The sequence below is a fragment of the Stegodyphus dumicola genome, chromosome X2 (assembly GCF_044657685.1).
Source record: "Stegodyphus dumicola isolate Sdum_Otavi_A_Nest chromosome X2, ASM4465768v1".
NCBI classification, from domain to species: domain Eukaryota; kingdom Metazoa; phylum Arthropoda; class Arachnida; order Araneae; family Eresidae; genus Stegodyphus; species Stegodyphus dumicola.
The window spans coordinates 160,516,226-160,542,845 of NC_140781.1; the positions used below are offsets into that span (position 1 = coordinate 160,516,226).

The following is a 26,620-nucleotide window of genomic DNA, read 5'->3' on the forward strand; positions in this document are numbered from 1 at the left end:
ATAGCAGTTTACAATTAGAAAACTTGGATGAAGTTATAAAATCAGCTAGGATTGACACCCAGTGGAGTTTAATTGGAAAACTGAAAGATGCTGATGGAATTTTAAAATATAGAGAACTGTCTAGAATTATGTTGGCCATCTTGACAATTCCCCATAGTAATGCAGAGTGTGAGAGGATTTTCAGTGTTGTTGCGAAAACGAGGACTAAATTTAGATCTAATATTAGTGATGACACATTAGAAAACTTTTATTAGTAAAAGCAGGCCTACGTGGCAATTGCTATGAACAAAATTATGAAGTTTCTTTCTTAAAGAAAGCAAAATCCGCCACTATTTATACCATTTGTACAAAAACTGATTAAAGGTTTTTTTTCTTGTTTTGTTTTGTTTTCTTAAACGATGCAAGTAATAAAAATGTTTTTTATGTGTAAGGTATTTTTGTGTTGATTGCATAAGAATTAGTTACTATTTAAAGTTAATTCATTATTAAAAACTATATTTTCCTTATTTAATAAGTCTTTTTAACATTGTGAAAAATCTCCCGATTTCTTAAAAAAATCTCCTGATTTTTGTGTGTCATAGGTTGGCAAGTATGCAATAATAATGCCAAATGTAATTTACACACTTTGTTAAAGTCTTCTGGGAATTGCAACAGTAATTTTGACCTCAAATTTCCAAATAAACTGTGACTCGGGAATATCGATATGGAATTTCTTTATTCTCATTTTTATTAATTGTCTTTCTTCTCAGCATTTATTAATATATGAAAAGTTATTTTAAAATTTATAGTGAATATTAATCAAAAGCTTAAAGAATTTTTACTTTCATAAGACTAAATTTTTATATTTGCCATCTGCTATTTTGCTTAATTTTATATGCAATGAAATTTATTTGCAGATTTCAAAATTGTGCATGTGTATTAAATACTTATCAGTAAGTCAAACAATATTCCAAAGATATTATAAATAAAAGTTGCTCTCTTTTGCTAAAGAAATGTTTAACAGCTGCAAAATTTGCTAGAATGAAAGATATTTATCTTCTATCAAAGACAAGAAGTAAAAATTGTACTGAAGATGTGTTATGTCCGAAGAATATAATGCGGCATTAACTGCATAGTAAATTTCTTAAACAGGCTGTTATTTACATTTGAAAGGGCCACTAATATTATCGTGAGATCGTTTTATTCAAAGTAGAATATTTTTTTGCGATGATGAACATACTACAAGTTAGATTGTGATTTGTCAAGATCTAAATTCTAATACGTTAGTAATATAATAAATGATTACGAAATGTCAAGGCGCGGTAAGGTAGCTTCCCTGCAAAGCAAGTTTAGGGTTGCCATAAAATGGCAAGGGAAGGCAGGGTTGCCACATTTGATGTGAAATCGCCCATTTGGTGACAAAATTGGCGATATACCATGGACGGATGGAGAACCATCTGGAATGAATTCTTACCAGTTTAGCCCAGAATGTTCTCGAACACAAGCCGAAAGCTATATAAACCTTGCTGGCCCGCAGTCAGTGCGTGCCTCGTCTAGCGAGCTGATAGTCAGTCATTGAGCGAGTGTCTCGAAATCTAGCGCCAAGTTGGTCGTCAAGTGCATCGAAGAGTCTCTTAGTGTATCACGGTTAGTGCATCATCGAGAGAGCGTGTTGAGCTCCGGGAACTACTGAACAGAAAAGTCGGGAGTCGTGCTCAGTGTGTCGTCGAGTGCATCGCGAGTTGTAGCGTGGAGAGTCTCGAGAGTACTTGGAGTTCCAAGAACGACCGAGCAGAGTCGGGAGCTGTACTCTGGTGCTTTGCAGTGAAGCTGTCTTCACCGTGATAGCCTGACAGCCTGAAGGCTGTGTTGCTGATTGTTCTAGTGAGTGTGTAGTAGATCTTCGACGACTGTAAAAGTGTTTTGGAGCTGTTCTGATTAATATTGGTAAATAAAGTGTGTTTCGATACTTCATCGAGTGTCATCGCTATTCACTCCAAATCCACACGAACCAGAAAATAATGTAACAACTGTGAAGTTAGAAAATAACCTAACAACTGGTGTCAGAAAATAACACAACATTGCAATATTATTACATTTAATTTCACATTATTATTTCTGTTACATTTTCTCTTTTACTATGCATTAAAATTCTTGTAAAACATTTAAAAAATTGTCTTTCTCTCTAAATATATTGTTAGTTTTATATCAATCAAATTTTAATGCCTGCTCTTTAGTCTTTTTATCAACTGTGCCCAAAAGTAGAAATTAGTTGCGTTTAACTAATGAATGACAATCTAACTTCAGAGAGAGGTATTGGCAACTCAACAAGCACTCTATTAATTATATTCCTTCTGATTGGATGATTATGCATTTGTTTGGTGAGTTTCTGTTTTTTTTTTTTTTTTTTTTTCTTTGGATATCTATATTTAGAAATCACACATAAATTAGGTTGGTTAGGTACATGGCAAAGCACAGGGAGGCTATCTGCTTAGGGAGAGGCATTCCTTCAAAGACGTTTCTGAGGAAAAGTGGCTTGTATTCACATTTCATATGGCGAAAATGGTGAATCCCATGCAGCCAACTCTTTTGCCTGCCTTGGACTCCAAGACAGACTACCAGTATTTAGCAGTTTTAAACCACTGTACCACTGGTGCAACTGCTTCTAAAAGCCAGCTTGTTAAATTTTAATTTATTATCTGATTTGCAGATTTTTCAGCTATATAATATTCTCTTACTTAAACAGTAGAGTTTTGCTAATGCATTAGTTTTTAAACTATGAAGTCCTAGCACAAATGAATGTTCAGGTACATTTGCTATTATCATATTCAGCTGGTGGTGTTGGAATTTAAACCAAGATGTCGAAACAATGCTATTATTGGTGACAAAACCATGCAATATCTGTATTAAATGTTTGGGTGACTAAGCCAAGAATTAAGCAGATGATTTTTAATTTGTGTTATTTATTTGGAAACCGTTCTGCTGCTTAATAATGCATTTTCCCACTGGTCATTCCACTTTGCAGAGCTGTTCTGTCCTGGAAATTGTATTTGCATGTTCTCCAGATTTGTCTCCTTGTGATTATTTTCGCTTTCCAAAAATTAAAGTGTCCTTTTGAATTAAAGTTTTTTTTTTGACATGGCAGAGGTGAAAGGTGTATAATATTCTACTTTTAAGAGCCATGCCAAAAACAAGCCTGTACAAGCCTTCTCTTGAATTACTTGCTGTACTGTAAAATTCTGCAACGCTTCTATTTTTTTAAATACACCCTGATTACTTAACAGTTATAGTGTGAATATGTACTAAAACTTAGTTACTTGAATTTCAGTTACTTGAAATTTGAGGATATGATTGTCAGAACTAGAAATTCGAAGGTAAATCAAAGTAAATAACAAAGTATAGTATTCATAACTGATACTGATTCAAAGCTGAATTTTTGTTATTTATTTTTTGAGAGGTGCATTCCTTCAAATTTGGGGTATTAAAACTTAACTGTATTTGGATTTATTCTTCACTTTTTCCCCCATAAATATGAAAATCTTATGCACTATTCACCTATACCATAATGCATATAACTAAGTATTTAACAAACTAAACTAAGCATTTAACAGTATAACTAAACTAAGTATTTAACAAGTAAACTAAGTACTAATTCAGAAGTCAAACAACAAAATCAGTGTTAATTTACAAAATTTTCACAGGACTAGTTTCGATGGTTTTACCGAACCATCATCTTCAGCTGCAAAACCGCAAATGAACAAGATAGGAAATAATGTTTAGATAAGATAAGAAAGCCTGGACAAGAATAAGCAAGTGGCGCCATCTGTTGGCGAAACCAGAACTAAAACATAATTTCTTTAAAGGCCGAAGGCAAAGTTGGATTGGAATGAGGATCGTTAACTAGAACAGAAAGATTTTTATGAATGTGAAATGCCTCTAGAAAATCCAGTTCTCCAATGGAAGATGTTTTTTGAATAATTTTGGCAGCAGAAAAATTGAAAGTGTGATTTTCGGACCAACAATGTTGAGCAACAGAAGACTTCTGTGTTTCTGTGTTTTTGTTGTTTGACTTCTGAATTAGTATTTATTCGGCGTGTTATTGTGTCTTAAGTAAACTAAGTAAGTATTTAACAATATAAACTAAGTTTAAGGTTTTGATAGTTTTGATCATATATCATCTTTTAATAAAAGCATATGAAATATAAATTTTATATTTATGCTTTTACAAAGAAGGTTTCAAATAGCTAGTTTTCCTCATATTATTACAGATAATTTTAAAAAAACATGCTCCTTAATGCATCATATACTGATTCTAAAAATCTTGAGAATTATATAATTTAGAATATTAGCACCGCATAAAATGTAATATCAATTCACTAGGTAGGGCAGAATAAATACTTGATTCTGTTGACCTAAAGAAGTTTAGGCGGTGCTTTATTTCTCTCTCATTTAATAAGCATGTTTTAAACATGCTATTAAATGATAGAGGAAAGATGTATGTTCAACTTAAGCTACATATTTATCCAATATATATCTTAGGTTGCACTTGTGAGACATGAAAAATGGAAGTTGAATTTTGTCAACTGGCTGAGTAGAATGGGAGATAAAGAACTGCCTCACCAGTGAACTGTTCCATTTTTTTTTTTTTTTTTTGATTGTGTTCCTGTTCAGCTTTTAAATCTCAACATTGCTAAAGTTGAAATTGTTGAAAAAGGCATTGTGTGGCTAATATACGTCAGAAACAGCAACTGTTTATGGAATAAAAAAGAAAATCTGCTTATCTGAGAAATCAAGAGTATTCTAGACCTCCAGGATGAAAATTTTTCTGAATTATAAAAACATAAGAATAGCATTATGTAAGGATTTATAATAAGCTTTATTGCCGTGGGCAAATAATATATGAACATGAATTTTGCCAGTTTCCGAGTCTATATAGTCAGCTAAAATTCACTTGTGCAGCAGAGAATTTTTTTCTCAGTAAATACTTCCAAAGTTAATTTTACAGAAATCTTTGTGAAGTTTGGATAAGATTTTTGATGTTATTTTTGTCATTTTGAAATACATTTCATCTAGCTATGTGCAAAAGGGGGGATTTTTTTCATTTTATTTTACCTGTGTGATGTTCATTACCAAATTGCAGTAAATAGGAAACATAAAAAATGCATTTTTTTATTCATAATTTGTATGTGTATTTTTAGGCTGCATCTCAAGAAGAAATGGAAGCTAGAACTGAAGTTGGTTTAGTTAAAGGGCATGCATATGGAATCACTGCTGTTAAAAAAGTGTATATTGGTGAAACAGGCTTAATGTCATTGTTTGCAGAAAAGGAAAAAATATACATGGTGCGTATGAGAAACCCATGGGGACAGAAGGAATGGACAGGACCATTCAGTGATGGGTAACTATAATATTTATCATACATGAAACAAAAAGAATGAGTTAATTCCAGGTATTGAGTCTATAAAAGTGAAATATTAATTCGTTTAGTCTATAGTAAAGTTGTATGTTCACAATGAAGAGCTCTGTAATTTATCACAGGGTTGTATCTTATAGCGTTATGTATACTTATAACATTATAGTTTGATATTTTATTTATTTTGTGAGTTATTTTTAATGTTTTTAAATTTAGGTTATTCATTATGAATTTTCTTTATTTTGTGGCATTAATTTGTTCACATTTTAAACTGTTTTAACATTTTTTAATTTCATAAACCTCCTATTCATTTGCTTTATTGTTGTGTAATAAAAGTAAGCAACAATATTTAACAATTTGAAATTTTCAAAATAATTAAAGTATCATATAGTTGATGACTAAAATTGTGGACATTTGTTGAAAATTTGATATTTTGTAATGCTGCAAGTTTACACAAAATATTGTGTTTGATTAGGTACAAATATTTTTGCAGGGTGACCGAAAAGGCGCCTAACCCAAAATTCAAAAAGTCGTTACCAGGAGTTGAAAGAATTAAGAAAAATTATGCAGCATGTATGTTGGGCTGAAGAAAACAAATTCACACAAAATGATGGGAGGTGAAATTGTGAAACTGCATAATGAAGACTTAAGAAACACATTTATGATATTGCTGGCTTGGTATTTAAACACCAACAATGAATCTTTTTGATAAAGCTGTAGAATATTTTTAAATGTTAAGTATCTCAAAGTCATTTCTGAGGATAAATATAGAATTGTGAGTTTATCACATAGTATGTGCTTGTGATAAAAAGAAAAGTTTTAAAATTTTGGGTTAACCAACTTATCAGTCACCCTGTATGTCAACTGATTTAGACTTCAGTGCCAAATTCAAATATCTGCAGTATAGAAAAGGTTATGCTTCCTAGATCAAGCGCCACTATGACTGAGGTAAATAGGTAATTCTAAATACAGTTTTGCAGTTAGAATTACTGACTAATCCTTATACAGAAAACCAGCCAAATGGTTTGAAAATGTCGATACACCTTATTTAAAGTGAGGAAAGTCAGTTATTGTTATTCTAGACAGCAGTGGTTCTCAGCATAGGATGCATTAAAAAGTTTTTGGTGTTATGCTATGAGAGCTTAAAATTGGCTAGATTTGGAAAGTCTTTTGGTAACTCAGCTACTGATTAAATTTTAAGAATTTAGTAAAGAAGTGCAGTGCTGTGGTACGTCATGTCTTCCCTTTTCTAAGAGCTGAACATCCCTAAATGGTTATTATCCTATGAAATCATCCATTCTAGTCAGGAAATGTGCTCGCTTGCTCTGTGTGTATTTTTTGTTACTTAAATTTGTTTTGCTAAATGAAGAAATATTTTGCAAAATTATGAAATTAAGGATGTAGAGAAAGTTAAAGTGCATTTATTGCACTTAGAATTCAAGACAACAGTAAGTCGGTACTTTTATCTTCTGCTGTTGTGTATATGAAACTAAAATATTTTTACTTCCAAAATTATGTATTACTTGTGTCTTGTGAATCTATTCCTGAGCATTAATCTTAAAACTACTAATAATAATATCGATATACACCTAAATACTTAGGTGTATATACTGAAGAATTTAAAATTATCAAGTGAACTTTTTGAGTGTTTGGTGCTGTATATTAGAAGCTAAATAAATACTGACTTGAAGTATTAAAGGTATATGATAAATGTAATGTATATTTTATTGGAGCAAAATGAAATCTTGGGGCTTCTGAAAAGTTTATGATTTTTTACAAATCAAAAGGCATTTTTTCTAATTTTCTTTGTTACTGCTCATATGGTGTGAGATTGATTTGCTGTAAAAACAAAGCAGGCATTACTGTTTATATTGTGTTATTCTTGCATGTGTTTTAACATTTTTTAAAATTTCAGTGCATTGCAGAAATGGATAATTAAGAAGTTCAGTTTTGTTACATTGTACTCTTTTATTTCAAAAAAAAAAAAAAATGTGGTAATGAAATAGTTTATACAGTTTTTACAGTGTATGAAAAAACTGCTGTTTCTGATAGCACAATTCAAAGATGGTTTCAGAATTTTAAGCAGGGAAATAACTTAAAAATCATGTCTGCTCTGAACATCCTTCCTCTGTAAACGAGGAGCTGCTAAATGAAACTAATGCTGAAAATCCCTCTTATACAATTCAAGACCTTGCAGACATTTTAAATATTCTGAAAAGCTCAGTGCATGATTTTTGTTAAGAAGTTTGGATGTGTAAATTGTTATGACATATAGGTACCTCATGCTTTGAAATTGAGTAGAAGTACTTACTGTAATTTCAGTATGCTATTCTACTCTGAAACAACACGATAAAGCTTCGGTGTTGAAATGGCTCATTATTGGAGGAAAAAATTATGTACAATAATGTTAAGAGAAAAAGATGATGAAGTAAGTCAGACAGACCTCCTGTGTTGACTTCCAGTGGTGGACTGTGAAGGAATAATTTATTGTAGACTATTGCCGTCCAATCGAACCACCAGTTTAAAGAAATACTAATCACAGATGACAAGCAGAAAATGATGTAAAGCATTCAGAATTGTCCAGACACCAAGGTACTGTTCCATCATTATAGTACTAGGCTCCATGTTTCTATGAATGTTCACTAGAGACTTATGGTGACCAGATAAAAGCCCACTGGATGAAAGTGCATGTGTCAAAAGCCCACAAAAATAATCCCATTGTGATAATTGCCCATGTAACACATACTCACACATACTGTGACACATACTCACATTGATATAAGCAAATAGCAATAAAAGCCCGCATGAATAAAAGGACACATGGTTTTTGTCAATAAAAAGTGTATTTATGATTGTAATTATAATAAATGGAGTATTAGAGTCATATTTTTGGTGTCAAAATTATGTATGTTTCTATATCTTATCACTATTTTATTTATGTCTTTATTAAGTCCAAAACAAGCTTTTCTGCTTTCCGGTTAAGTGCTTGGCTGTTATATTTTGATAGTAATCTGAAAATGTTATTTACTTATTATTTTCGTTTTCATTTATTTTGTGTATATGTGTGAAAAAGAAAAATATCATTGTGAATTCCCTGAATAGCTATTTTTAAGAATAATTATGTGAGTTTTCAGTATTAAAAAATGTGAGACTTGCTATTTAATCAAGGAACACAATAAATTATTTCTAAAAATTTTAAAAATAATTTATTCAGAATAAATTATTTCTAAAATTATAAAAATAATTTATTCTGTAAATTAATGTAATATAAAGCAGTACTTTTGAGGATAAAATTTTAGAGGATTAGTAGTTAGGATTTTAGGATTAGTAGCAGCAATAAAGTTTCGTTTCTGAACTAAAAGCCCACTGGATGAAAGTGCATGTGTCAAAAGCCCACAAAAATAATCCCATTGTGATAATTGCCCATGTAACACATACTCACACATACTGTGACACATACTCACATTGATATAAGCAAATAGCAATAAAAGCCCGCATGAATAAAAGGACACATGGTTTTTGTCAATAAAAAGTGTATTTATGATTGTAATTATAATAAATGGAGTATTAAGAGTCATATTTTTGGTGTCAAAATTATGTATGTTTCTATATCTTATCACTATTTTATTTATGTCTTTATTAAGTCCAAAACAAGCTTTTCTGCTTTCCGGTTAAGTGCTTGGCTGAAATTAAAGAATATTGCTTTAGAAATGACCCATCATGAAAGCTATTCTTGCTCTCATCTTCATTTACTATTAATAAGCAGATCTAGTAATTTCACGATGATAATTTATATGCTAAGACAGCAAATGTTATGTTAAGCCTTACTTTTTAAATTTACAGTAAATTTCCTAAAGAAGATTTCCTTTTTTTTTTTTTTAAAAGAATACATTTAATTTTTATTCTAATTTTATGACAACTGTATAAGTTTCAAATTTTCTCAGCAATTTTTTAGGATATTAAACTATTTTTGGATTTGTAGGAATTTCTTTTTGACCTTGGCTATTTTTTGATACATTAAATTCTTTTCAAATTACATATATCCTCCATATCTTTGAAAATTTGATGTAGAAAGCAATGTTCCAAGCATACTGTTCAGCTAAATACGTGGTTTCAGTTTCTCGAAAAGTTACTATGAGATTTGTGTAAATTTCGTATATAGTGAAAAGCGTAATATGAGTTAGAATTATGAATGTTCATTACATTGTTTAAATTTTTTAAATTATTAAAATTAGTAGCTACTCATATAAACTGATAGAGTAACAATAAATGTATATTATGCTAAAAGTCGAAATTTTTTTTAAAGGTATACCAGGAGAAAGATGTAAGTGTAATTATGATTAAGATTGTAAAGATTAGGTTAGGTTATTTGAATTTGGGCAAAGCTTATGAGGGCTGTCTGTCTTTGGGGGATATTCTAAGGAAAACTGGGTCATTCATGTTAAACAAGGAGAAATTCATAAAAACCAACCATGCAGCCAGTCAATTTGCCTGGTCTCAAATGCAAGTCAAAGTACCATTATTCAGACAACCACTGGTAGAGCTTAAAATTATATATATATATATATATATATAAATGGTAGTATGTATTTAGACTAAACTTCTGAGTCTGTTACATTTACTGTAATTTCAGACTGCATGTAATACTGAATTGTCAGCACTCTTTAGCAACACTTGAAGGTCAGAGCAAACTATTATCCACAAAAGTAACTGAGGAATATTAAAATTGTGATTTTGTATACTTCAAAGAATAATATACATATTACTGCTTGAGTAGTTGTTATAAATTAGAAATTCCTACTTAAATTTGTCATTTACATATTATTTGTGTTAGGTAATACTAATCAAATTTGAAGACATTGTTTACTTCTTCTTCTTTTTTTTTTTTTTTTTTTTTTTTTTTTTTGAATTGTTGCAATGTTGAACTGCTTGAAAGCTTTTTTAATGTTAATTATTTTCATTTATAAGGAGTATCAAAATCATTTCACAATTTCAACTCTTAAATAGAAACATATTTTTCCATTGAGGTTTATATTAATGCTGAGAATTTTGCCTCTTTTCATTGCATTATTTAAAAAGCAGCTATTTCAGTAAAGGTATTTTAGTTTTTCATTTTTCTGATACTTGACCAAATAATTTAATGTATATTCTAAATGAGTAAATTTATTTGAAAGAATGTATAATCACTTACCTCAAATTATATAGAAAGCAGGTGGAAATAGTAGAAAGATGAAATCCAGTGGTGGCTTCAAAAGCTAAAATTCTCAACTTATTTCCTACAGTCAGCCATTTATGTGATATGGGAGTAAAGGTGGTAAATATTTTTAGTCTTCAATTTCCAATGGAACCAGAACAGTCATTAACATTGATGTGTGAACTGGAAAAAATTAGCTCAACTGTAAACATATTTAGCTGCAGGAAACCAAGTTTTTTGGAAAGTCTGTATTTAGGCACAGTAATTCAAAAATAAATTTCAAGAACCATGGGCTGGACATCCCCAGGCAAATTTATATTTTCACACAAGCTTATAGCTTGTCTCTACAATGTCACATTGAGAAATGAATACAAATATAAGAGATAAAAAAAGAATTTCTCTTTAAAACAAAAGGAAATTTTGTTAATGCAGAGAATTTATTTCTTTCATGCATTTTTTTAATATAACCTAATTTAATTTCAAAGTAATAATAATAAAGTAAATTAGTGAGCTTTTATTTGGCATATTTAAGTCTTGAAGATTTTGTTTTACACTGTAGTTAAAGAATTAAGAGAGTTAAAAACTGTTCTATTAACTATGAAGATAGTTCTTTGATTAAATAACATCTTCCCTGTTTTTAATGTGGAGACATAAGTGCAATTAGTCTTTAATTATATAACAATAAAAATATCCTTTGAGTAGCTTCACAATGGTATTTTTTGTTTTAACATGCAGAAAAACAAGTGAAGAAAATAAAAAATAATAAACAAAGAAATAAAATTTTCAGATTTATTGTGGAAACATATTAGCTAACCATTGAATTTAAAAGCAGAAAAGCTTGCTCTCTTCTTAGTAAAATATATAAATAAAATAGTTATAAAATATATAAACATACTTTTGAGATGCTAAAAATCAGACTCAAATACTCCTTTTAATATAATTACAATCATAAATACATTTTATATTTATAAAAATCATGTGTCTTTTTATTCATGTGTGCTTTTATCAGCATGGGCTTATATTATTATTTTTTCTTTTAATCAACGTGAGCATTTATCAATGTGTGCTTTCATTCATGTGGGGTAATTTTTTGCATGGGCAATTATTGCAGTTGGGTGATCTATGTGGGATTTTGTCATGTGCTTTCGTCAATTAGGATTTTATTAGAGAACCGAGACTTGCTGACATATAGTTGGGATTTTTTAGTTCCCTTCCATATTCACCTAACTTTGCCTCATCCTATTTTCACCTGTTTAGATCACCTCAAAATTCTCTGAATGTCCTGGAATTCATTGGAGGCTATTCAAAGAATATCTTAACTTTTTAACAAATAAATCTTAAGAGTTATTTAAGAAGAGAATTTTCCCATCAGCCAGAGAGATAGGGGGAAAGTCATCAAATAAAGCTGTGTTTACGGTATTCAAAATTTTTTACTGTTTTATGTTGGTATGAGTATTTACCAGGTAACACAATACTTGTTTCATTGCAATAGATTTTGTTGTGTTATACTATATTAAAATGTATTTATATATATTTTCCCGTCTTTCTAGGACATTATATTTTTATGCTATAAAAGTTATTGCTTCTGTTTTAGCAGTTTTATTGAAAGTTTATATACTCTTAGGAGATAATATACTCAATATTACTTTAGTAAATAAATTATTATATGTATATATATATATATATAAATGTTTCTAAAATGACTTAGTTGACTTCAGTTAATGAGTAATTTCCATAAGTTATTAAAGTTTTACTGATAAATATTTTATATTTTGCATTCCATTTTTATTCTTAATCTATATAATTTTAGTCATTTAAAAATGTTTGATTTTAAATGATAAAATGCATTGAAAATGGAAATTAAAATTTCATGCTTTTGAAATGATTCTGTAACGTTAACCTGTTTAATTTTTTCTCTTTCATGAAGTTCAGAAGAATGGGAAAAGATTTCTGCAAGTGAGAGAGAAAGAATTGGTCTTACTTTTGATGAAGATGGTGAATTTTGGTAATTAATTTTTTTCATGTTTTGAAATTTTGTGTGTTTTTTTTCTTTGCCCTATGTGAAACCTTCATTTAGATTCCTCGTGAAACTGGGCTCATCAATGGCCAAGTGGCTTAAGTCATGAAACTCTCATTTTGCATCATTTTTCTATTCCCAGTATTTAAAGATGTAATATTGCTCAGTTTTCTGTCAAAAGTCTTACATGAAAGCATCCTTATTTTCAAGCAGATACCTGTACTGCACTTTGCTGTAATAATATAATTCATATCGGTTTCCATGAAGCTTATTTGCATAATTTCACTTTCCTTAATATGTTTTAGTTTCTTCATTCTCTTTCAAGAGTGTGATTATTTGCATTAAAATATTTTCATTATTTGTGGAAAGTGTTATGCATTACAAATAACTGTTAGGCTGTAACTTAAATATTTATGCTCTTAAAATAAGTAGGGATCTTTTCTGTTATAGACAACAGTTGGCAAATAATTTTATAGTTTATTTGTTTGTTTTGTTTTTTTAAACTGAAATATAAAGTACTGTTTTCAAGGATAAAATTTTAGGATGAAAAAATTAAAAGGTAACTTTTAGTAACAGTGAATAAATTTTATTTCTGAACTTTAAGAATATTGCTTTTACAAATGTCCCATTATAAATTAATGCTATTCTTGCACTTACTTCACTGATAATTAGTAAACACTTCTGGTAATTTCACAATGATAATTTATACCCTGTGGTACCAAATGATAAATTAAGATCCTAAATTTTAAACATTGCAGGAAAGTTTCTAAGGAAGAAGGTTTTTCTTCTTTTAAAGAATACAACTTTTTTAAATTCTAATTTGTATAATTTTCAGTTTTTCTCAGATAACAGTCTTTTTAGAATATTAAACTATTTGCAAATTCGTTGGAATTCTTTTTAGTACAGCTATTTTTTGATAGACCAAATTCTTCTCAAACTACATGTATACTTTGCCTCTTTGAATATTTAATATAGGAAGCTATTTTCTAAGTATATTGTTCAGCTAACTGTATCATCTCAATTTCTCAAAAAGCTAGTGATTTTTTAAAATTTTATTTGTAGTGAGAAGCATAATATGAGAAAAATTATGAATATTTCATTACACCATCCATTTTTGTTTTAAAAATTATTAAAATTAGCAGCTACTTGTGTATACATAGATAAAGTAGTAATAAATCTATATGATACAAAAAAGTCAAATTTAAAAAAAAAATGTGTATCAGGAGAAGCATGTAAGTGTAATTATGATTAAAGTTATAAAGATTAAGGTAAGCTTTCTGAATTTGGTCTACCTACCTGAGAGAAGGGATGCCTTCATGGGGAACATTCTATGAACTGGTGTGTGTCCGAATTCATTTTGCATTTAAGCCTTAACATGCAAAAATAATTCTTGTAAAACCTGCTCTTATAAAATAAAAAGAAAATTATAATATGCCATTGGCACTACACAGAGCCAATACATGGGATAATTTAATAAATTAAATGATAAATCCAGAATTGATTAGGCATATTTTAATTCACAACAGTAAAGAAAACTGTTTAGAATAACAAACATTAAACTGCTAATTTTTTATTGTTATTTATACTTGTTTCCATTTTACAGAAACTTAACTTCATCGCAACAAAGCTAATATTATATGTAGAAATAGCTGCTACATCACTTCTTCCCCAGTAACAAGATAGTTGTGATGTAGTCTACAATGTGCAATAACAAAAATTTCATTGTATATGCAATGTATATAAGTGGTGGGAGGAAAGTATGTATATGTAATAAAGCAGACACTCACTATAATTATGTAGACAGTATAGAATGTTAACCCCTATTGAAACGAAAACTGGCAGCCAAGAAAACTTGATTATATTGATCTTTATTTCATTTGACATTTAGAGCTGCAATTCACTTGGCACTCTAATTGTGCCTGTTTGAGAACACTTACATTTTTGAAACTATTGTGATAGGAAAAAGAGCAGTATGACAGCATCTTAATGGCAAGAGAGCTGGAAGCAAAAGTGTGCAGTTATCCAGTATGGCAGCTCATTAATAGAAAGTTTTAAGTTCAGAATTTGCTGTATCAGCATTGTGCAAGTTATATGCTATGGATTGATCTAGAAATGATGCAGTACAGAAAAAGGCATCACTATTCTTATAATTAAGAGGGGGTTGATTTACACATTTTTGTCTGATATATTTATATGTGTAAATATAAAAAATATATGAAATTAATAAATAACAATAATAAATTGCATGCAATTAATCTATGTAACACTGGAAATCTTACATGTCAACCAGAGCATGCAGTGTTTTTCTGAACATCTTTGTCTACAGATACATTGACATTTCTCCCTTTGATTGTTACAATAAAATATTTGTCATGTCTTTCACAACTGAAAGAGGTCCATCATAATGAGGTTCTAATGGTTTTCGAACTCTGTCATTGCATATGAAGATGTGTACAGTTATGTAAGTCCTTATGGATGAAAACTTTTGAGAAAGATGTTCTAGTAGTTTTAACAGTTCCATTTGTTTCTGTGGTTCGTTTACAAACATCTCAGTATCCAAGATACTTTTTTCTTTCGAAAAAAATTCTTCTGGCTATCTAATAGGTTTTCCATATACTATTTGATCAGTGATTTAAGTTGCATCATCATGCAAAGCCGATCTTAGCCCCAACAAAACTGCTGATAAGGTTTGAGTCCATTTAATAGAATTGTGTTCTATTAAATGCAGCCTATGAAATCGAATGAATCCTTTCAGTTTTCTCATTATATTGTAGGTGATAATCCATTGTTGTGCATACTTTAAATTCACAAATTACAAACACCAATGTTATAAAATAGTTCAGATCTAAACTGATTATCTTGATCAGTGATTATGTTACAGCATTCCTAATCACGAAATCCAGTGGTTAAAAATATTCTTGAGCTACTGTTTTAGCTGTTACATTTGCTAAAGGAATAACTGCTATATAACATGTCAATCGATCAATGCAAGTAAGGCAGTATGTTTTCCCTTCAGAAATAGGAAACAGGCATTTGATATCAATATGAATAACACTGAATCTGTCATATAATTCTTTATAAGTGGCAATTTTTGCACACATATGTCTGTAAATTTTGTTCTTTTGACAGTGTATACAAGATTTTGCTCATTGAGTTATATCCTTTCGAATGTGGAGCCAAATAAATCTAGAAGCTATATGTTCAACAGTAGACTTCTCACCAGGGTGAGCTAAGGAAACTAATTTCGGGATTAAAATGTAACACCAGAGTAGTTTACCAAAGTCAAAAGGATATTGCTTAAAATGTAAAGATGATTTTGAGCATAACTCGTTCAGATTTTTTATTATTGATCTGTGCATCTCCGATTTTATGATAATCTATTTGAGGTAGATTCTATCCTGTATAATGAATCTGCAACAATATTTTCATTTCTGCCGATCTGGCAAATATATGGCGTAAACTCTGGTATATATTGTAAATGACAAAGCTCTCTAGGTGAGGCTGACTTGTTTTTTTGATGAAAAGCAATGATCAGAGGTTTGGGATCAGTGTAAAATGCTTTGGGATCAGTGTAGGGTATGCTTGAATCGTTTGAGAGGTATATGCCTAACAGTTCCCTGTCATAGGTTTTATATACTTTTTTAGCATTTTTTAACTTTTTAGAAAAGAAGGCTAAAAGTTTCCAACTGCCTTTGTTCAACTGTTGCAGTATGAATCCAATGGTGTAGTTTGGAACATCACTGAAGAGAGCAAATAGTGAGTCAGGATTGGGAAAACTGAACAATGTAGCATTTGTCAAATCTTTTTTGGATTGCTCAAATTTTTCTTTTGCTTCCTTGGTCAATAGTTTTTTACTTGTATCTTTTTTTTTTGGCACATTTTAATTACACATAGAAGATTGTCTGGGCAGCTTCCTTGATATATTGCATATAGAAATTAATTAGACGAAGAAAAGTATGAAAGTCATGAATGGTTTTAATAATCTGTAACTCAAGATGACATTTACTTTTTCAGAAAGGGTTTTCAAGCTTTTCAGAGTAATCAGATATAAGAGAAATTCTGTTCATTCAGTCCCATAACTGACTTTTCAAGATTTATATGAAGGTCATGTTGTTGTCAAAAAAAATACTTATAAATAATCTGAATGTTCATCTTCAGTTGCAGAAGCTACTAAAATGGTGTCTAAATATGCGTAATCGAGGACTTGGTGAAAAGCAGATGGGGCATTCCTTAACCTGAAATTCATTACGTTAAACTCATATAACCCAAATGATATTATCATTTCTGTTTTCTTTTTGTCTTCTGTGACTAAAATCTCGAAGTAAGCTCAATTAATCAAATAATAGGTCAATTTTTGAAAATATTTTATTTTATTTTAATATATGGTGAAAGTCCTCTTTTCTGGGGATAGGATAACGATCGGGAATCATTTGTATGTTTAAACCCCTGTAGTCTCTGCATGGTCACAAACTTCTATTCTTCTTGAAAACTAATGAAGTGGACTGGCTTATAGAGATTTTGAAGGTCTAATTATGTCATTTTCTAACATAAATTTGAAATCCTGTTTAACCAGTTTTAGCTTATTTGCATTGAATTTGCTAGTTTTTGGAAAGGCAGGAGTCCTTCAATAGCTATATAGTGCTTTACATTATGTTGTGAGCTGCAAATTAAAAGGTTTTGTTAAATTTGGATACTATAATAGCATATTTGCAAATTTAGAACTTTTATCAGTCATGCTTATGCTATCCACACCTGCAACATGACTGAATAAATAAATTTGTGATGCCATCAATTAACTTTCTGTTATGCATATCAATAAGCAATTTAAGTTTGTTTAAAAAATCTGTGCCTAAAATAGCTCGATCCACTTTAGTGATTACAAAAGGAAATTGGAATGACTGATGTAGGCCTAAATCCAGAGTTAAAATTCTCGAAATGTTCCATTTGAAGGTACTGTTCCAATTGCAGCATGCAATTTAAATGAATTATGTATATTATATGTTTGATGTTGCCGGAATGATGGATAAGTCTGCACAGCTATCCACAAGAAAGTGTAAACTGCTTATTTTGTCAATAATGAATAATCATTATTTATGGCAATCTTTTAGTTCATCTGCAGTAAAACCTGGTATCCAATCTGCTGCTGATAAAAGTTTTCCAATGCCTTTTAGCTACATGGGCTTTATGTATATTAGGGTAATATTTTTCACAAAATTTAAAGTGATAGTAGTAGTGTGATCTATTGGGATTATATTTCTTCCTTGAATGACTACGACTCTTGCTTCGATTAAAGCTGGAGTGTTGAGATTTTCTTCTAGACTGTCCATTAACATTTAGTTCCGAAATCTGTTTTTCTGAGATTTTATGAAGCACAGTATTTATTACCAGCAGAATAAATTTCTTTGAGTTTGTTCCAAATATTTACATTTCCCCATTAATATGTGAACGAGAGTATAAACATAATCTTGTAGTTTTGATTATATTTCACTTACGTTTTAGGGGCAACAGATCAAATTCTTTTTTCCATTAGTTCGAAATATTTTAGAACAGTATTTTGTTTTGGGTTAAGATCTGTTTGACTAATGTTTATCAAGAGCAAAAGAGTTTTTTTTTTTTAATAGTAATTTTGAGATGCTCTGTGGAGAAAGTGTACTAGAAAAACATTAGACTTGTCTATTGAATAGTATGATTTTATGAGCTTTTAGTCATCTTATATATTCATCTGAGGAAATGTAAATGATCCTCATGTGTGAACACCTTCAAATAAACGTTTGTGAATTTCGGGAATAACTTCTGATTTGATGTCTTTACACCATTTTTGGCCCCTCATGTTTCCTTTCAGTAGAGTCTTTTGAGCTGTTATCTTTTATTTTAGCTGTTATCTTACATTATGCTTTTATGCTATTTATGATTTATATGACCTAGCAAGTATTAGCATCACAGAAGTTTACTATTAATGCAGTGTAACAAAGAAGTCTAGTTTCAAAACTGTTGCTATTCCGTATGATGTAAGGTGTTTAATTTATCTTTCAAAGTATATATGTAATTTCTTAACAAACTGAGCACTTTTAAAGCAATAACTTATATCTTGTCAGATTAAATCAATATTTAATAAGACTGTAATTAACTGATATAATTCAAAATAAATTTTATGTAATTCAAAATAAATGTAATTTTCAATTTAATAAAAAAATATTATCAGATTTGGTAATTAAAATTTTATGCAACATTATAATTTATAAAAAACAATCATCTAACATACCTTATGTATCCTGATGGAGAATACTTTGATTTTTATTAAACATATTTTAAGTATTGTAAATATACCATTAAAAACAAACAAACAAAAAAAAAAAAAAAAAAAAAATTACTATTAAATGGTGCATGTATTGCTTTTCTTAAAAAGTGTATTTATTTGGGCGTCATTGATTAAAAAATATATGGAAAGATTACATAGTATAGCACATATTATCATGAGCTTGCAAATTAGACATCTGTATTAATTCCTTCAAATTAATTGCCTTCAAATTCAGCTAATGTATTAATCGCTGTATTAATCGTTAATTGCCTTCAAATTCAGCAAATGTAATTGCAGTAGAAAGATGTCATTGACTTAATGTTCTTTGCTTACTCAGTAAGTCATTGTTTAGCCATGAAAAGTTTATTGTTTTCTAAATGTAAACTAAACAAGCTTTCAGCTTATATTTAGAAAGTTTTATCTCTAGGTCATATTCATGGATAATTAAAAAAAAAGTTAAAAGTTGTTTGCTCACTTGAAACTAGTATGAATTGTTTCTTCTTGTGAGTAAATGGAAATATTTTATTGTTTAATTTTTGTCAGAAACAGTATGTTTTATATTTTTATGGAAATAGTTATTTTAAAACTGTATTATCCCTGTTGAAATCAAAAGCAATAAATGTACATAAAACATTCTCTCGTTTGAACTATAGTATGTACATATTTTAGCAGAAAAAAGGCAATCCAGTTGTCAAAACTTTTCAACTATCTGTTTGGGCTGTTGTTTCAGCTAGTCTGATTATTTAGAGCTCTGGCATATGTGTTTAAATTTTCGAAACTGTACAGCTGTAAATGAGAAAAATCCGATGCTTGTGAAAGCGACAAAGAGCTTAAAAATATATATTAAAATCGGTGGAGTGCATTTCATTTACATATTAAAATATTTGCTTTTTTGAAGTTATTAAGTACCATCTCCTTGTTACAGAAATGTAGTTTAGATATGTGCCTCTACATTAATACTTCAGTACATTGTGAAGAACCATCTATTATATGAATATTGTATGAATGATTGATGATAATTTTTTCTAGCATTTCTCATTTTAGTGCAAGGTATGTTAATATTATATGGAAAACACATAATTTAATAACACAAAATTAGAATAGTTAAATGGGTTATCTTAAAATTTTTGTTTCGCATATGTGGTATTTAAATTTTTGCTATTGATATATAATATGACAGAAAATCATGCCTTTCTAAGTGCTACTTATCCCTTCATCAGTAACCTTAATTTTTCATAGGTTGGCTTCTTTATTAAAGAAAATGTATGACCAAGGAGTTTACATTTTGATTGTTAAGCAAGTAGTTTACATTTAATGATTCTTATTAAATAAATTTCATTGGAAAATGTAGAGTTCCATGTGAATGTGTTAGCTGCATGGATATTTTCATAATTTTCTTCATATGAAACATGAATACGAGTCAACTTCCTTTAGAAAACCCCTCTGCAAAGGCATAACTCCCATTAGGCAGATAGCTCTATCGTGCTTTGCAGTAATCGTAGGCAACCTAGATAACGTCACTGGTTGAATTTTCTGGCAAGGACTTAAATATATATATATATAATTTTGTATGATCTTAAATTCACTTAGTGCAAAATCGAGTTATTCTACTAATTGCACAATTGCTGCAAGTTAATAATAATTTATTTGCTAAAGAAATATTGATTATATTATTTCCTAAGGTTAATTTTAGTAGAATTATCTTAAAAGAATGAATCCATAGTTAGTAAGTTCAATTTCGAAAATTGTTTTAAAGTAACTTGAATGTAAATTGTTAAAAATGTTTAATGGGGACTTGAATTAAATCATGAATAACAAAATTTCAATTGTAAATAGTAAATTAAAAGCAAGTAATTAAATTAAATGCAAGTAATCATTGCCATTGATCAGAAATTAGTTGACTTTTCAAGGGGAACAAACCAACTCCCGTTCAATGAACAATAATTAAGAAATAAATACAAAGGCGTTTCGTCCTTTACTCGAGTAATAAGGCGACGCCAAACCGGGAATTCAAGTTAGGCCAAATATTTCCATGAATAGAAGGGATCAAGAACCAGTGCAGAGAAACAAAGAACTCATTCCGATTAACCATTTTAGCTAATTCAATTTTGAGTGAAAAGCAATTTCTGCAGTAAAATTGATATTACTCAAGTAATTGTCCGCCGACACCCTCGTGTTTATGCATTTTAATTCAAAACTATTTGTAAAAATTAAACATTGGAAATTGGCATTATGAAATAGAATTAAAAGTAATTGAAATAAACATTAGAAAATTACAAAATATAAGAAATATAATGCAATCTTTCCAAAAACAAATCAAAAAATAAAAATTTAAATTAAAAAAATATATAATAAGAAAAGGGCATATACATGAAGATATAAAAGGCCAGAAAAAGTATTAATTAACTTACGTTCTTTCTAGTGGGAAGTGGGCAAAGTGTTCTCTTTGCGTCTGACTCAGAAGGGTTGTGTTTCCGAAATTCTTTATTGGCAGCGGGTGCTTTGAGTTATGTCAGTCGGTAAGACTCGTGAAGTACCGTAATTTCCGCAAGAAAGGTTGCATCAGCGTAAACGCCGCACTCGAGAAAAATGGTGGGAAAGAAATTAAAATTACACAGAAATGCCGCATCAGCGTAAACGTCGCAATAGATTAAATTGCGCGTGACATCGTCGTGGGCCGTATAGATGCAAAAACTCAACCTAAGTCCTGATATATGACACCAGTTAAGAAAAATGCATGAAATGAAACCATAACTCAAAAATAAACTAAAGGTAAGAAATGTATAGCTTCTGTGCTGTTTAGAGACATTTTCAAAAATTTTCCTCTCCCTTCTTACTTAAAAACTATCCAACAAGTACTTGTACCCAAACTGATGGGATCTGTATTTGGGAGAATGCCAAGAAAAATCCATTCATGCTGAAGGGGAAATACGTCAGAGTTCGTTATTGCGAGACAGGTGGAGTTGTGTCCGCCTTTGAAAAAAATTGCAGAAAAGGCAGGGGTGGGGAGAGGATGGGTCCTGGAAGATTCATCGAATCACAGAGGAGAGAGACTATTCAAACTGATGCGAATGTTGATTTGAAAGGGGGAAGAATGTTATTGTTCTGAGATCTCGTTTAGGACGAATAAGGCATGTAGGTCTGTTCAAGGGAAAGAATGTAAACAAAATAACATTCGCAAAAAGCAACTGAGTGGTCTTTTGTGTGGGAACAGCACCAGTCTATGCACAACGACAAGGCCATCCAAACTATGTACAATGACCATCATAGGAAATATTTTATTTTCAGTGCGCCTAAACGCCGAATGGGTAGAAACGCCGCACCCGCTGAAAATTTAAGTTTTAAACACGTAAACGCCGCGGCGTTTCTTCCGGAAATTACGGTAATTTATGGGAGTGGGATGGACTAGGAATTCTTGAGGAATGTATGTTGTGGAGCTCTTATTTGAGTGAAACCTTCTGTTAAAATTTTTTGAAAATACTAGTGAATGGAAATTAATTAATATATATATATATATATATATTAATCAAGTTTATTTCTTATCATTTTATAACCATAAATTTCTGATCATTTTATGTCATTAATTTCTGATCGGTTTTTGACCCTAAAATGTAATCTAACTACATAAAATTAAAACAGTTGAATAAGCCAATTTAAAACATTTGTTAATCGTAAATGTGGGATTAAAATTTGTGTCATTTATATAAATAAGAAGACTGCAAATCTTGCCTTTCTTAGTGCTACTTATCACTTCATCAGTAAGCTTAATTTTCCATGGGTTGGTTTCTAATTAAAGATAAATAAATTTCTAAATACATTTCTAGGTAAATAAATAAAATAAAATGATTCAGTCAAATTTTATTAACTGGAATGCCAATTCTAATATTTTAAGAAAGAAGATTCTGTCAGTTCTTTAATTTCTTTAAAATGTAAGCTTATTTATTGAACAATTAAATCATGGTTGAATTGAATTATTACAAAAGAGCCATCTTCATATTGTATATCACAAATTTTGGCTTTTCTTTCTTACCCCCTTTTTTTTTTTGTAAAATTTAGTTTTGCCTAGTAAATTATCTTTAAAGTGTACAAAGACAGCTGATGTTTCATCTTCATGATATAAATATTTTTGAAGTATTGCATTCATATACAAGTTAAAAATTTTTAACATTATTTTCAGATAACTAAGTGATTTTAGTAATATCAGTGTTGGATTTTTATTTATTCAGTATCTTTCTTTTTGCTCAATAGGATGACATTTGATGATTTCTGCAAATACTTCACAGATTTGTCGATTTGTCGTTTGGTGAATACATCTTGGTTCAGCTTCAATAAAACATGGAGTGAAGCATGTTTCTTAGGAAAATGGACTGCTGGGCCTCCTAAATCTGAAACTGATCGAGCAGGTGGATGTTTCAATCACAAAAACACATTTCTTCAGAATCCACAGGTATTCTTTTATATTTGTGTGGATCAGTAAACACTAAAATAGTTAAATATATGTACAGTGTAGCTTATAAATTATGTATTAGCATGTTGTAAAGATTGAGTGAAAATAAACGAGGAAATAATGGAATAATGTAAACTAAGTAACTAGTGGAATATCGTAGACTAAGTAAATGATGAAATATTTAAAAAAAATATTATACAGAATAAATTAATTGTTTTAGAAAGCTGTCTGCTTCAGAGTCTAATTCTTCAAACTTCTTTTTAAGCGTTTCAGCTAATGATTCCGATTTCTGTTTCATACTTTGTTAGAAACTTCTTACTGGCCTAGGCCAGTAAGAGTGTCTGCCAATGTGATTTGTTATTATCTCTTACTTGTAATAAAGATGAAGCAGTCTACTTGTTTCATTAACAATGTATGTACCCTGAAAGTCAATAAATTTGGCATTAGTAGCTAGTTACTCAGACAATTAGTAGGTCGGTGAAATTACCTTTTATCTTTTTATAGTGTACTTGTCATGATTTTCTGCGATAATGGATAGATTGTCTTTGGTATGCATCGCAACAAAGACCCGACCTTTCTTTAAAAAAATCATGTCGTCTTTGATGAATTTACTTATCATAATTGTTGGACAAAACTTATTTGACTCTTAAATTGACTAATTTTTAAGAAACATTTGTTAAGAAATTTTAAAAAGGGAATATTTTGGAAATTTTTTAATATTCCTTAATTTGGAATACTTTGTTTACTAAATCAAAGTTTTTTTGCAGAATTTTTATTTGGTAATAACAACATATCTCCATCCCACTTGATCTAATTAAAGACACTATGCAGCTTCCTTTTATAAGGGTTTAACATTCTGCCCCGTAGTCCAGCAGCCTTAACCTATCAAGTGGAGTCATTTGAATATACTTCAGAGATGTGGAGATACATGAACTGAAAAGAATGGACTGTCATGTACATAGCCAAGGTATATAGCAATTAAGAACCTGGTTCATGTATAGTATACCCCAACATGGATATTGTCAGAGTACTGATCTCAACAAAAGCAATAAACTGCTGAAGGATGGAAAAAATTGTTATATCAAGTAAACTTGGTGCCTTTAATAATGAACACAACCTATTTCATGCTGACAGTTGTTATTCAGGATGTTGCTTCCCATGAGTAACTATGAAGTTGGTTTTAATCCATTTGTGAAGCCATTCCGGAATCGCAAATCACAAAACAACATTACAAGCATTCAGAAATATGAAAAATATTAGAAATGGTAGGAATTTACTGATATATTAGTTACAAAAAGTACTTACATGCACTAATTGCAAGCTGTGACTCTCCTCCATTGTGATAAAAAACTAGACTTAAATGAGGAAACTTTATATGTTAATGTCTTAAAAAGTAAGGAAAAGAACATCTAGTGATTGGATAATATTGTTGGGAGCAGTTATTATGTCATATTATTATTTATCATTAAAACAACAATACAGAGCATATTGTAAAAATATGTTCAGTTTATTATTTTTCATTACTGCTGGCTTCTGTTCAATATATCATAATAATAGAATTTTGCTAGGGGTTCAGTTGATTTTTTTACCTTTCCAGAGTTTGAAATGAGCAACTTTTGTTGCTCACGCTCGAAAGAAGGCAACAGATAGTTTATTAAAAACAGTGAGTAATAGTTATAATTAATACTGTGAAATCTGCTCCTTCAAATTGCTCCACATTTAAAATAAAGTCACTCATAGCACTGTATTCTAAATTATTGATGATCTCGATATGCTCCCCAGGATGGCCGTTCAGGACTTCAGACTACCTCTTATATGAAATTATTACTTAACATTATTCTTAGTAAACATACATAATTTCTAGATTAAACAGTTTATGCATATAAATGAGTAATACTAAGCCTAAAGTAACTTACAGATGTAAACAAAGAATTGCACAAAATTAATACATAATGAATTAATAACATGATAACATTTAAATTTCAAGAATTCAAAATGAATATCAGGTTAAAGTTAAAAATTTTTTATGATAGTTAACTGTATTGGTAAAATAGTTTGTGAATAGGTCTCTTGAATTCACCATCAGCAGTTTTTAATTTTGCAACATGAACTCTGTAATCATTACCTGGGTAAATTTCCGTGATATGTCCCAATTTCAATTTTAAGAATGGTTTATTATCTTCCTTAATCATTACTAGGTCATTTATTTTTAACATTTGCATGAAGCCACTTTGTTCGACCGTGAAGTTTAATTTCCTCCAAGAGGACTGCGACATTTGAACTGGTTTTTAACAATTGTGAAGTGTTAGTTTCCCATCGCACATATTTGGTTCCAGAATACCCTTTAATGATGTTCGTATCAAAAAATGACCAGGCATAATCACGGAAAAGTTATCTGGATCACTTGAAATTGCTACTAATAGTGTCTAGTTTAAACTTGCTTTGACTTCTGCAAGTAAGTAGCAAATTCTTCAAAAGTTAGAACTTCAGAAACAATTGCTCTTCTCATATGATATTTCATAGCTTTTAAACTGCAGCTTCCCACAGTCCACCAAAGTGTGAAGCAGAAGGTGGATTGAAATTCCACTTAAATTCTTAAGTATCTAGCTACTTTCTGGTCAGAACAGTACGATTTCAGTTGTCTGTTTGCAGCTATAAAATTAGTGCCCCAATCACTGTACATTTCCCCTGGTCTTCCCCATCTAGCAATGAATCGTTTTAAAGCTGCTATGAAGGATCTGTCGTATTATTACCACACTATTACTGACAAACTGCTTGCATTGTTTCACAGGACCCTTTATCCGAAATGAAACAACTGAGAAATCAGTCCAATACACATACTTATCAATAAGATCCTGAAAAACCTCATTCAAATGCTTTCCTATTCTAGCTCCTATGACTGCTGCCATTAGTTACAGTAATGGCAATGCCAGTTTTTTCAAAGGAACTACTCTGCTTTTTGACTTGACAAATTACACTGGTATGTCACTCTTATCATTTAGGTAATAACAGTGCACTACAGCACCATAAGCTATAGCAGACACATCACAAAATATGTATAGTTCCATTTTTGAATTTAAGTTCTCACAATACAGAAATAACTTTCTTGGAACAGAAATGTCCTTCATCCATTTAACCTCAGAATACCAATTATTCAATTTTAAGGTCATATGGCAATTCCTCATTCCAACCAATACCACGTTCCCAAATTTCCTGTATCAAGCACTTAACTACAAATGGAGCTGCAAAACCAATTGGATCAAAAATCATTG

At 30.3% G+C, this 26,620-nt stretch overlaps 1 protein-coding gene across 2 annotated transcripts in view; it reads left to right on the forward strand.

Moving 5' to 3' along the window:
• The window catches only part of LOC118201974 (calpain-5-like), a 155,829-nt gene that overhangs the window by 67,486 nt on the left and 61,723 nt on the right, over nucleotides 1–26,620 (forward strand). For both annotated transcript variants that reach the window (XM_035374123.2, XM_085809711.1), the window contains exons 7-9: nucleotides 5,178–5,377; nucleotides 12,514–12,591; nucleotides 23,150–23,348. In XM_035374123.2, the coding sequence (XP_035230014.1) occupies nucleotides 5,178–5,377; nucleotides 12,514–12,591; nucleotides 23,150–23,348 (477 nt within the window). The remainder of the gene's footprint in view (nucleotides 1–5,177; nucleotides 5,378–12,513; nucleotides 12,592–23,149; nucleotides 23,349–26,620) is intronic.